The sequence below is a fragment of the Thermobia domestica genome, chromosome 8 (genome assembly GCF_964235325.1).
Source record: "Thermobia domestica chromosome 8, izTheDome1.hap1.1, whole genome shotgun sequence".
In the NCBI taxonomy this organism is placed as follows: domain Eukaryota; kingdom Metazoa; phylum Arthropoda; class Insecta; order Zygentoma; family Lepismatidae; genus Thermobia; species Thermobia domestica.
The window spans coordinates 8,458,605-8,473,067 of record NC_137461.1 but is presented as its reverse complement, the minus strand read 5'-3'; the positions used below and the strand labels follow the sequence as shown (position 1 = coordinate 8,473,067).

General features: G+C 34.2%; 1 protein-coding gene across 1 annotated transcript in view; it reads left to right on the top strand.

Moving 5' to 3' along the window:
* Positions 1–14,463, top strand: part of LOC145692677 (uncharacterized) — a 1,521,027-nt gene that overhangs the window by 1,257,059 nt on the left and 249,505 nt on the right. The window contains exons 361-365 of the mRNA XM_081768059.1: positions 744–818; positions 5,209–5,280; positions 7,373–7,444; positions 11,183–11,248; positions 13,340–13,366. Of these exons, the coding sequence (XP_081624185.1) occupies positions 744–818; positions 5,209–5,280; positions 7,373–7,444; positions 11,183–11,248; positions 13,340–13,366 (312 nt within the window). The remainder of the gene's footprint in view (positions 1–743; positions 819–5,208; positions 5,281–7,372; positions 7,445–11,182; positions 11,249–13,339; positions 13,367–14,463) is intronic.

Genomic DNA, 14,463 nt, shown 5'->3' with positions numbered 1-14,463 from the left:
TCGTCACTCAACTGAATGGGAAGCGGTATTTACAAAAATTTTCGCAGCATTGACACGAGGCGGTAATTACAAAATTTTTACAACATTGGCATGACAATAAATATAATAACATGAGTAGACAACATTCCAACGAGGAACAAAAAAGACGCACAAATTGACCCAGCCATATTTTAGTTTGCATCATCTTCATCCGCTGATCGCTGACGTACTTGCAATGTGTTTACGTACAACACAGCTCTTTCCTTGGCAAGTCTGTTCCACTTTTATTCCTTGATGTTTTTATGCTTTTTCTTCCTGCACCGTGACCAAGACCTCCAATTCCTTAACCTCCGTGACCAAGACTCTAGGGCAGAGTCGAAAGCTTAGAAGCTTAAAGGAAATTCAGGAATTATAGAAATCTTTAAGTAGAATGATTGACACGTTATAGTTCTACAGGGTTAATAAAAGAACAGATTATAGTACTACCGACCTAATAAAATACAATAAAATTACCGTAGCCTTTCTGTTGTGTGATTTCATTAAGGATTAAATATGAAGGCTGTTCTATATTCAATTTTATTTACTATATGACAACTATAATAGGAGAACTACTTAATCATATACATGCTCGTAAGATAGTAACAGACTAAGATGTTTAAAAATAAATAAAAAGAAAAATTCGTATAAAATGGTGATGAACTTCTAAATAAATTAAATTTGTGTTATTAACAGTTTGTTTGACAAATGTGTGTCTTCGTTTTCAGAGATTTCAGTTCCTTCGAAGTTGATTGATGATTTGGCGGAAGCTCTCATTTCAGCTGCAAATATTAAAGAGAAAGGTACAGTATAACTATTCGGGCTAGAAATAACATTTTTTTTATCTATACATAAAAGTTTATTAAGTTTACAATTGTGATTACAGAATTGTTTATACTAGAAAAAGGAACTCAACCTAAACATATAGACAAATTTAACAATGCAAGACAATTTAACAATATATGTGTAGAAACATAGACTATGATAACAATAACATAATTGTTATTTACCATAGTAACATTTATTATTTGATACAATATAACATAAAATTCTGCTATATAAGCTTGAGGAATGTAGCTATTTAAGTAACATAAAATATACTGTCCAAAATTGGAAACTTTCGAAGTGAGTGCCACAAGAACCGGTCCTAGGGCCATTTACATTTTAAATATTTTAAATATATGGAAATGGTTGATTCTTCGTCTAGTAGCAATTGCGAGAGTTTTGTGAGAGGAGAGTGATTACAAAAGGAAGATTTCGTCCGAAGCTTTTCCCGAGGAGAGAGTTCCTAGCATGTAGATACATAAAAGAATATCTGTAGACTTAAAACCAATAATAAGTTTAATTACTAACTGATATTATGTGATATCTATTAACATTAAGTAAAAATTCACATACCGGAAAACATCTAAATAGTCAAATGGTTTCAAGACACTTCTTATTTCTTTCTCAGCATCTCTCACGACTTTTTTCTACAAAAAAAACTTGATGTAACAAATTCTCTATTATTCCATCTTATAGAAAAAATGTAATGTTCAATAGCGATATTCCTTTCTCTATGGGTAATGAAAAGTAGAGAAGAGGACGCTTCTAGCCACCATCCTTTGTAGAAAGGCCAATTGAATTGGGTACATCTTGAGAAGAAATTGTCTTCTTCATACCGCCATAGAAGGAAAGATGGAAGGAAAGCGAGGAATAGGAAGAAGAACACAAGTCATCGATAATTTGGAAAATTGAAGAAAATATTTTGAGTTAAAAGAGGAAGCATAGAATCGAGAAAAATGGAAAAAACATGTTTCCAGGCCCAAACTGAAAATTAAGAAGAAGAAAGAAAAAAATCATCATTTGTCCCAGGACTTGCCAAAAGGCACAATACTTAGTAATAATAACGAAAAGTCCTTGAGTTGTACTTCCACGTTACATCACAGATAATGAACACTCAACTAACAATGTTAAACTAACCTTTCAACTACAGTTCTTGAACTTCGAATTATTAAGCCAACTGACGATATTGCAAAAATGAAATGAAATTTTTCAGTTTTATGTTTCACGTTTATGTCATGTATACTAAAATAAACGGTGATGAAGGCAATTAATTAAATCGTGAAATTTAGAAAGTGGTAGGGAACGAACAAACCCTGAGAAAACTTACGCATATGGTGTTCGTTCACCACAAAAATTCACTTGTTTAAGCTGGAATTGGACCATGGACCCCATGCATCAGAGATTAACATTCTAGCAGTAAACCACCGCAACCCCCTGATGTTGTAAAATGAAACGTAATCTTTGAGTTGAACGTCCCACGATTACGGCTGTTAGCGCTAAAGCAAGTGAATGAGGATGGAAAAATTGGTGTAATGAGAAACTGGGAGGAAGCGAAAGTACCAGAAGGAAACTTATAGGCACGGTGTTCTCCACCACAAATTTACTTGGCCCGGGATCGAACCTAGGACCCCACGCACAAGAGGTATACGCTCTACCACTGAGCCACCGCAGCTCCCTTGATGATGTAATATACGTTGTTGATATATGTCGTTGACGTAATATACGTTGTTGATGTAATATATGTTGTTGACGTAACATACGTTGTTGATGTAATACATTTTGTTGACGTAATATACGTTGGTGATGTAATATATGTTGTTGACGTAATATATGTTGTTGATGTAATATACATTGATGAGTGCCTCGAAATTATTCGCAAATTTTGTGCCTCTTGGAACCTTTAAGGTATGGGCTTTTGTTTTTAATTTAGTGATTGTAACAAAATTTCCGGGTCAAGTAAGGCAACGTTAGCGAAGGATTAACACAAACGAAAATAAGTTTCAAAGAATGGGACATTGATTTTTTTTTAGAAAATTCTCTTTAAGTAAAATAATATGCAGCATCTGTTACGTTCCTACGTTAAAAAAAAAATACATAATAGAGTGAACTATATGCTTGTATGTATTTATGGAAGAAAAGTGTAAGAGTGTTGTCGAAAGTTCATGTCCCATCGTACTCTCAAATAATGTAAAACACTGATCTTTATTATTTTACCACATAATCTTCTTAGACATCAATGTCCTTTTACGTAATAACTCAACGCCTGAAGGAGAAAAGATTCTACATGCTTCTGTTACATTAGTCAACACTATTCATGTCATTTTGATCGCTTGAATCGAAATTTTGTGATTACAAGTGTGCTTCTTGTTTTTTTCAAACTAAATCTCGGGTCAAATATGGACAATCCAATAAGCAAGTTGGCAACAGCTTGGGTACTACAACGTTCGCAGGGAACAGTTTCTGTACTTCTAGGAACATGTGCGGCATTCCAAAACAGTTTATGTACTAATACTTAACGTTTCTATGTAATACGTTAATGGTATCTTGTACCGCTGTAATAATGTATTATCCGTCACTTTCACTCAGTCGTTTCACATACTGGATGTCCGCCACGGTAATGGATGTTGATTGATGTCCTGAACAGTTCAGAGTATCATCACACGATTGTATTTCACAGGAAAACTCATAGAACCGCCTCGTAATGGTGAGGGTGTTCTCTTTTCTTTTGTTTTCTTAATTTTCAGTTTGAGCCTGGAAACGTTTCTTCCATGTTTCTCGACTTTCAGCTTCCTATTTTTCAAATCATCGATCACTTGTGTTCTTCTTCTTCCTATTCATCGCTATCCTTCCATCTTTCCTTGTATGGCGGTATGAAGAAGATAATTTCTTCGCAAGATGTGTTCAATCCAGTTGGTCTTTCTACGAAGGATGGTGGCTAGAAGTGTCCTCTTCTCTGCTATCCGTTTTAAAACATCTTCGTTTGTTACTCTTTCTGTCCATTTTATCTTTTCCATCTTCTTCCAACGTCACATTTCGAAGTTCTGTAAACATTTCTAGTAGTATATGTAGCAATAAATAAATAAAAAAATAAAGATAGGGTGTTTCCCTAACCTTTGAACACAATATTTAAGTTTTGGGTAAACTAAGAGGAGGCCCTTTTTGAATAGTTCTTATGCATTCAAACATCTTTAGCTTATTTATCATACAACTTTATATAAGATACCTAGGTACAGGCACGTAGCCAAGGAGGAAGGGGGGTCCAGGGGGTCCGGACCCCCCCTTCGAGACCAGAAATGAAAAAAATAAGGAAGGATGAAACAAAATGAAATGAGAAAAAGAAGGATCAGCGTTAAAATAATAATTTAAAAAACTACAGGAAGCTTTTGATTACTCTTACGAGGAGATTTGTATTACTTCCTATACATGGTAGCGAGGTGAGCGAGAATCCTGGAAGAGTCAGGGAATTTGAAATTTCTAGAATAGTTACGGATTTCTCTGAATTTATGCTACTAGTCAGGGAAATTTCAAACTTCGGAAAGCATAGTGCCGTTGTGTAAGAGCTGGATGTTTTTTATCATAATTTTTCGTTATCGCACAATTGCAGTATCAAACATGTTATTTCAAAAACAATTTTCTACTGCTCCTTTAACCTGTCATTTGGAGCAGACAGGAGTTGACGGAATAATAATAATAATAATAATAAATATGTGGAAAGAAAGTTCTATTAGCATTTGATTCGACAGAGAAAGAAACGCAGATATTGTAAAATATTTTACAAGACATTATTGAATATGTATTTTTTTTTTTTTTTTTTTTTGTAATAGTGAATATGTACTTTTTTATATAATAGTTGAGGTCATAATGAAAGCAAAATTGTTATATTTGAATGAACAGAGGAAGGACGTAAATATTGTAAAATCTTTTTCATTACGTTTTATATTATTATTATTTTACTCGAGATTTCTTCATAGTTTATTAAAATACTTAATAACATATCCTCATTTTATTGTCCTAACAAACCAATATATGTCGATAGTAAAGTAGTTTAGATTGATCGAGTTCCTGAGCCTTTAGAACTTCATGTCACCTCCCCCCCCCCCCCCGTCTTTTGGAAATTCTGGTTAAACGAACCAATATATGTTCCAGTAAAATAGTTTAGAATGGTCGAGCCCCTGGTATAATCACCACAGTATTTCATGTCACGGACCTCCCCCCCCTTCACGAAATCCTGGCTACGTGCCTGCTAGGTAGTACTTCAAACATGCACAATGTTTATACATTTAATTAAAGGCAATATCCTATAAATATGACTTTAGAATCTATTTTGTTTTTAAGAATATTAAACATTATTCTTTATGTTTTGTACAGACCCCATCAAAGCAAAAGAAGAATATCAGTCGAACATTCAGAAGATTTGGGAAGACAATGCTTCTAGCTTGAGTGAGTAATTTATGTATTCGGGAGTTCTGCGTAAAATAATATTTAATTCTTTCTGCTGTAAATACGAATTGATACAATGTTATTTATGTGTGTTAAAATAAAATCTTATTTTATTTATTTTTGATAATTGAAGTATTTCTTTTTCTAAATGCCATTTATAACACACACACACACACACACATATATATATATATATATATATACAGAGCGTTTTATTTCTAAAAATAAAGATTCATAACGGTTAAAAAGTTGCATACCTTTCAGGATATTATTATTATTATTATTATTATTATTATTATTATTATTATTATTATTATTATTATTATTATTATTAGCAATAATAAAAATAATAATGCCCAGTAGATATCACTGCAGTCTTGTAACTAAAAATTCTTACGTACATATGTATATATGAAGATGCTTTAAAAATGTCTGATTCTTTCATCTTATTTTTGTAATAGAATAAACGTAATGATAATCAATGTTTCTTGATTTCGCTTTTTTTTTTTTTTTTTTTTTGTAAATGCGAAAGTAGGCTGCTATTGTTTGTTTTCGAAAAGCCGTCCAAAGTTCCACAAATACTGAATTTCAATAACAATACATACATATAGCACATTGTTCACATAGTGTTCTTCAGAATACTAATCGTGCTATCAAAATGCTCTACAAACCTCTACTAAACTAATGGATTAATTATGAGAAAAAATATAAGGGATGTTTTCACTTAACACTCTTCTTAATAATGAATAAAAACAATTAATTGGATACATTAAAATAGGAAATGAGCAAAGCATCCTCGACGGAGAAAGTACAGAGGTGGAGTCCCAACACAATTTTTGTACTGCCGTTCAGTTTATTCGAACTTCAGCGACAGACAAATTTGTTGGGATTATTTCGTTGTGGAAGGTCAGTTTTTTAGAACAAAATCTGGTCGGTTCAGAGCCTTTATGATTTATATTACCGTGCGAAAAAGGAATGAGAAAAGGGAGAACGTGCCACCGAGCGAGAGACAAAAGGGCCCAAATATTTCTAGTCCCTGAATACAATTAACTCACTTCAAGAATTAATAAAGATTTGCAACTCTTTCTCTAGAAAGAAAAAAGGAAAAGAAAAACAATAAAAACACTGATTTCAAAAAACTATATATTTACTAATTGGTGTTTCCGAAGTTTCTCGTCAGCTTCTTTCTAAGACAGAAGAAGAAATATTCCGTTCTCATTAAAAAGGTGCCGGTATGACGTACCGTTGCGTACTGCCAGAAATAAAACAATATATATATATATATATATATATATATATATATATATATATATATATATATATATATATATATATATATATATATATATATATATATATTACATGTGCTTTCTGCGATCTGATTATTCTACAGACAGAATAGATCTCAATTTGTAATTCATATCTTGTAATTTGTGAGTGTTCAATAAATATTTACTTGTTAATTTATCTTACTCACAAAACTTGAGAAAACTAATTTTTTAGTATATATACTAGTTTTCACACACCAGTTCCTCAGTAATGTCTTGACCCGACTACGAATGATCTATAGTGGGTGGAACTATGGACCTTTAAAACTATTTTTTTTTTCATGTTTCTGGCACCCTATAAGTCGTTATTTCTACAAAAACGTTTAACAAATAAAACAGTTTTATTTATTTGGAATTAGAGAGTTATTTATAATATATACCCTGTATTTAACTAACTCAATGTTTATTCTGTGCTAAGAATAAATAGACAAGTAGCTTTTAAAAAATTAAATATGCTTTTTTGTATGAAGTCACTTTTTTGTTAGAAATGTTATTAGTAGTTCATATTTGCAGCTTAAAAGCGTCACTTTTAGGTGAAATAATGTTAATTTGATCCATGATAAGCAATTTCCAGTTTGTTGTTTCTAGGATGATATACATATCAAGTTGGCAACAATTAGTATATGTTCTGTCTTCTCTTTCATCTACTCTCACCAACTAATATTTTTCATTCAAGTTGTAGCTATTTCTTCTTTACCTATTGTAAATTTTTCATATATTTTCTTTTGAATATTGATTATAGTTATCCTTCTATTGTTATTTAGATACCCCGTTCGCAGTGTCAAATTTCATCCAAGAAATGAATCAGTTGTTAGCAGATACAGCCGTTGGAACATGTGAGTTACTACTGTACCTTTCTAATTTATGTGTATTATTCAGATTGAAGTTAGTTTAAGTTACTTCATAGTTGGAATCACTGGCGTGTTTAGGATTTTGTTTAGGGGGGGGGGTATGCACAACGTGAATAAATACTATATTTTTCCTTTCCACCCTTTATAACCCAAACACACAAGGGCGTCATTTGGGAAGCAGAGGAGGGGGCAATTGCTCACCTGAGTTTGAGAATTAAATATATTTTAATCGATTGTCTACTAATATACTAGAAAAAAAAACGTGAAACTCGTATGTCGGTAGAGGATATTATCCCCCAAGACAACTCTGAAATGACGTCGAATAATTATAAACTCATTTCAACTTAACTAATTTCATTTTTTTTTTTTTTAATGGAAATATTCAGTTTTATCTGTGTCCACTTTTACCTAAAAGAAAATGTTGAGACAAATTGAAGCTGAAATACTGATTGCCGTTTTAAAATGCATTCCATACTTCCAACGACAGGAGTGTGTTCTTTCAAGCTAGTGTCTTTTCCAAAGGACTTTGACCAACTGACCTTATTGGACATATTGAAAGGAAAGATCCATGCCAACAACATAGAGGATCAGGAAAGTGAACGGCAGTATTCTGTAGACAATTGAATCTGTAAGTATCTTTTGTATGTATTGATGGTTACCTCATCTAATAAGGAGAGATATGTGCATGCATAATTTAACTACTTCTAACATTTTCTGCAATGTCACCATTTTTTCCATATACCAAGGTACATGGACATTAACCAAAAATGTTGGAAAAACACTGGAAGCATTCGAAATATGGATGTGAAGATGAATGTAGAAAATTAGTGGGTCGAGCGGAATACTAATGAGAGAGTTTTAAAAATAGTGGGGGAGAAAGGAACAGTTTTAGATATTATTGGAAAGAGAAAGAGAAACTGGTTGGGAAATTGACTAAGGAGAAACCGTATCATGAGGGACGTGCTAGAGAATATGGTGGCAGGAAATAAAGGGAGAGGGCAAAAGAAACTTCAATTAATGGTCGATATCAAAACAGAAAAATGTACATGAAGACGAAGAGATTAATGAAAAATCATGGAGAGTAGAAGTTTCTCAGTTATGGCAACTGATCCACCAATAATGCAGAATACCTATGATGAAGATGAAGGTACATTTGTTACAAATTTAATAACATTAAGATAAATGGTGCAATTTTTACTAATGAAAAATAGTGACCGAAAGATAGCGAAACATCCAGGATATTACATATGATCATAAGAAAATTACTTAATTAACATATAAATATATATTACACACCTTCTTTGAAAATCTAGTGAGTAAATTCTTATCGGACTTTTATAAAAATGTTCGGAAAAATTAAGGAAAATAATTTATAGTAATAAATGAAGGAGAATCATGTCTTTAATTTGGTAGGTATATTTTTTAAATTCGTTTGTTTCTGTTATACTATCTTGTAGAATATACAAGGTGTTTCTGAAAGAATGAGCTGATCTTAAAAGTCCATATGTATTGTAAAAACATACTACAAACATGGGATAAATTGCAAAATACTCACAAAACCTTCAAGTTTTAGCTGTACTATTACAAATGCTCTAAATCTTCAGCAGCAGCAGCACGAACAACATCTATACGATAGCTAAATTTCACCCTTTCATCGGAAGTGCGAGGCCGACCTGGACTCCTACCTTTGCACAAGCATCCTGTCTCTTCAAATTGGTTATACCAATGACGAATATTTTTCGTTGCACGCGGATCAATGCCAAAACGCTGACGAAAAAGACGCTGGACCGGAATCATTCACTCAGTCTTTGCAAATTGCAGCACACAAAAATCCTTCTATTGAACGGACGCTATCTTACTTCTGACGCATCAAACTGAGAAGACGCATTGACTGGCATCTAACGGTGATTTTCTAAAACTAGGCCACACCCATTTAAACAACACTCATTTCCTTCTTAGCATGTCCCATGTTCCGTAATTATTAGCGTCCAAAATCAGGTCATTTTTAAACACGGTGTATTTATAGTTTTATGGTTAGCTATGAAATATAATTTTGTGCCGTCTTAAAAATAGATTAGTTTTTATCTGTAGTTCTCTCCGAAGTAATGTCAGTTTTAATTAAAAGAGATCCTTTCACCTTCTGTTTGCCTGTATCGAATTTAGATTTACTTGGTTCCAGTCACAATATATTCGAGGTTTACTACTTTGAAATACCGTACTTTATTTCAAAACTATTCTTAAAATAAAAGAAACTAACTTACTTTGAGTAAGTTTTCAATGCAAATTCAGTAAATTTTCAACTACATTCTTCGTCAAGTTTATGCTAGAATAGATTGATAATTTTGAGCCTGTGTTAGGTTGAAATATGGTGGACCGAGAATGCCATATTTTTGCTGAATTTTTGTTCTTGTTTTTTATTTTATCTTTTGTGTAACTCTGCTTTTCTGTAGCCTGATTTAATTTTCTGTTTGTTTGACATTTCATTGTAGAGTCCTCCTGAGAAATTGTTTTGCCTAACAACCGACAAGGAACAGTGTTAATTTAACATAAATTGTTAATATTTATACTTCTTTATCCTCATCATACTTTTTCTCTTTCTTCAGAAACACAAAGAAATCTGAATCAAAATGTAATAAACATATCAATGCCCATACAACAGTAATTATATACAGTAGACTTCCGAGAATTCAACTCGCGACCAAGGGCGCCCATGTTGTGGTTTCCAAGGGGGGGCAAGTATAAGCGACGTTTCAAAAATAGTTTCAAATTTTGCTGTAACTAATGTAAAAATTCTATTGGATTTTCGATATTCTGAAATACAATTTCCTCTACGGGGTCAAACGCCCCACCTTGCCCCCCCTGATGGGCGCCCTTGCTCGCGACTATCCGGCCCATGTACTATTCGGCCAAGTTTTCTTTTATCGTAATTAAATGAGGAAGGTAAGATGTTGCATTGGCAACATTGCTAAGGCATTGGAAACGAGAGACTGCTACGATCCTCTTACGTGTCGTGTGCAAAACACAAGTTGTGACAGAAAAAGAGCAGCGTTCTGCTCCTTGTTCATTGTTTCGTCAAGTTTTGACTTTTATCTTAGGGTCACCTTTTCATATCTATGTACTGTAAAATCAGTTTGAGTAAATTTTCTTAAGAATTAGGCCTACGATTTATGTTAATGTTTTGTTTATGTTTTCTGTATTTAAGTTAGGCATTACAGAATTTATGTTAAAATGTCAACAGTTTACATATCCTGTACGTATTCTTTAACTTACTTTTTCTCTAATAAATTCTTGAAACGTGCAGTACAGTACATAAACATTTATAAACTACCATCACAGAGCCAAATAAGAAGCGAGAAAATACGTACTGCATTATAACAGTGAGTTTCGGTATAAAAACTTTGCCTTCTGGTGTTTGTGGGGCAAAGAAATAAGTTCATAGAACTCAAGCCCATCTGGCTTTTTTGTTTCCGGCCATCACTTAGGCCGGATACTCTAGAGTCTACTGTATTTAATTTTAAATCTTTCATTAGTCATTTGAGACCACATAATATGCTTCTAAAATAATTATTTTAAAATATGTTTAAAATATATTGAATTTACGTATTATTTAAAATTGTTTATAGGTTTTAAAATTATTTAAAATAATTTCAATGGTGCAAATACGTAATGTAATTTATTTAGTTTCTGAAAACCTACTTCAATCTTGCTGAATTTCTGTTCCAGCTGTGAACGATGTAAAGCCTGCTATCAAGCGCATAGTAAATAAATTCAGTTTAGGACTCGTTGGAGGTACGTAACGTTTTTCTTCATTTAGCTCTGTGTACTCTATAAAGCGTCACGTTTTAATACTTATATGTACTATTGGAGAAAAATACTATGTATAGTATAGTATATTACTTTTAATGAAACGAGATTAATATGCAAAGAAATGACGAGAAGTTCGAGCTAACTAGAAACAAGTAGTCTGGGGTTTATGAAACTTTTTTTTAATCAAAAGATCCAATATATTTCAGGCAAAAACTTTGTAGGTCTTATATCTAGAGAACTACACATAGTGTAGCCAAACCCAAACTATCAGTTAACTCAATATGATGTGCTTATTCCATAGAAAATACGAAAACTCAATTTATTGGCCGTTCAAAAATTTTATGGCTCTCGATCCAAAAACTAATTATTGGCCACAATCATTTTTTGATCATTCCTAAAATTCTTAGCTAAGATCACAATCTTTTGATCCATTTTTGGATCATTCCTAAAATTCTTAGCTAAGATCACAATTTTTTGATCCATTTTTGGATCATTCCTAAAATTCTTAGCTAAGATCACAATCTTTTGATCCATTTTTGGATCATTCATAAAATTCTTAGCTAAGATCACAATCTTTTGATCCATTTTTGGATCATTCCTAAATTTCTTAGCTAAGATTGCAATTTTTTGATCCATTTTTGGATCATTCCTAAAATTCTTATTTATCTTGCTATTTTCTTTTAATTATGTTCTGCTATAATGTTTGCTCGTATTTCTGGTAATTAACATGCAGTATGTATATACAAAGATAACCAATAAAGTTTCGTCGCTTTTTCACCCACCACCTTCGAACCACCTAAGACATACCTGAAAGATCAAAAAAAAAAAAACCTATCAGCATCGACTATTTTTTACCAACGTTTTGGAAGCCATGGATTTCATCGCGGTAGAACTTGGTGGACCGTGAAGCGAAAAAGGTATCAAGTGCATTTTTCACCTCTACTAGGGATTTGAACTGGCATTCTATAAGGTGATTGTCCAAGGAATGCAACAGGTGATGATCGGAAGATGCATTGTCCGTGGAGTATGGCGGATGAAATAGTATTTCCCATCCAAGGCGTAGAATGGTGGCCCGGGTCATCCTCGCCATGTGGGACTTAGCGTTGTCCTGGAACCGGAGGGCCAGTTTGCGACTCAGAAGTGGCTTCAGAGTTTTGAGTTTTCCTTGAACATGGCTCAACTGCTGACAGTACACAGTTGCATAGAAGCTCTGACCAGCTGATAGCAGATCCCGATGCAGCAAATAGTTCACAAACATACAGGAGTACCTTCTTCTGGTGCAGTGCTGGTTTCGGCTATTTTAGAACCGGTTGACGGAATGCTAACCAATGATGACAGCGCCGTGGAGCTTCGTATAGGACTCACTTCTCACCACATGTCAACAACCTGTCCAGAAATGGCTCCTTTCTGAGACGAGACAGCCAAGAAACACAGGTGTCTGCTCGCGTTGTATTCTGGCCCGTAGGCAAATCATGTGGGACCCATCGACCCAACTTCTAATGCTTCCCAAGTTGATGAAGGTGCTGCCGAATTTTTTCTCCACTCACACTGAATTGTAGTCCCAGTTCTTCAGATATCTGGCCACTGTTCGTCTCAATTGCTGCCTGAAGATCTTCGTTTGTACTGGTCTTCCGGCACATGGTGGTCTTCGTGTGTTGGTCTTCCGGCACATGGTGTGTCTTCGAGTGTTTCGTCACCGTCCTGAAACTTATTAAACCACCGCTTCACTCTTCACGTAGCCACGACACCCTCAGCAAAGGCTTGGCATATCTTCCACAGTATACACGCCCTTATGACGCTTTGTAGAGGTCCCATGTTCACTCTGTCCTTACGCACGTTCATAGTGTAACGAAACTGCCTCAACCTGTTAGTATGTTGGATATACCCACACCAACAACTGACCTTCGCCTAATCTCCATTCGCATTCAACTTACGAAGTGAAAGCCAATTGAACACAGACCTCCACAAAAAGCGATAGAACATTCTTGGTTACCTTTATAGTGTTATGTATGTAAGTTTAAAAAAAAAAGTATATTCCCTGATGTGTGACATTTCCTTTTTTTCTTCTTGTAGTTAAGAGCCAAATTCAAAAATTCATCGGTAAGTGGTAACCATATAATGTAACTTTAAATGTAATAGTGTTGAGTTCTTATGCTAAGGTGGAAGATTTAGTCAGTTACGAAGCATTTCTAATTTTATATTAACTGAAGCAAATTCTTCTATGGGCGCCCGAAGGGGTGTCCCCCCGGCTCACGTAAATGTATATGTAATATATCAAACCATGTATAAGGCTATTAAGTACCAGACGTAATATAACAATTATGAAGATACCCCCCTAGAAAATTTTCTTCGGGCGCCAATATATATTTCTATTGTAGTTTAGCACGTACAAAACGTTGTTCCTAAGAAATCCGAAGTTTTGAATTTTCTGAAAACTGTATCCAGCCCCGAAAGTTGTATACCAATCTCTGGCAATTTTGAAATGCGTCCTATAGCTATGCCGGCTAGACTAAAGGAGACAGTGATGACGAGAAATTAATGAAGTGGTGGAGTGAAGAAAGTGGGAGGAAACTTGAGAACTCCGAGAAAACTCACGGTGTTTGTCCAACATAAAGCTCACGTGGCGAGCTGAGATCGAACCAAGGACCTCATGAACCAGAGGTGAACGCGCTAGCACTGAGCCACCATGGTTATTATTGGCAACTTTGAGTTAATGGATGAGTGGTTAGTATGTTGCCGGTAAATTCACCAAAGTTACTGGTTCTCCTGGTCAGAATGCATTTCTTCTTTAATTAAATATCTCCTTAGTTGTACTCATGATGTCTAACCCTTAAACTACGGATGTAAATCTTTAACCTTTAAAATACGGAGGTAATTTACCTTTAAACTACATTTAAAGCGTTTTCGTAAGGGCTTACAAAGAAGTCCATTTCTTCACTCCTATTTATCGAAGACACATGAAACAAAACGTGTTTTAAAAAAGTTATTGTAGTACCATTTCGAAATCGAAATATCCGTAGTTAAGACAAGAAACAGGGTATTTTGAAAACAAAATATGCCGTCACTGCCAATATCATCTGGTATTTCCCAGTGGCAATCGCTCCAAGTACTGTACAAGTTCAGCGTTACAATGAGGAAAAAAGGACTAGGATTTCCGTGTGGATACATCGTATTTACGCGGGCGCACTCCTTAAGTA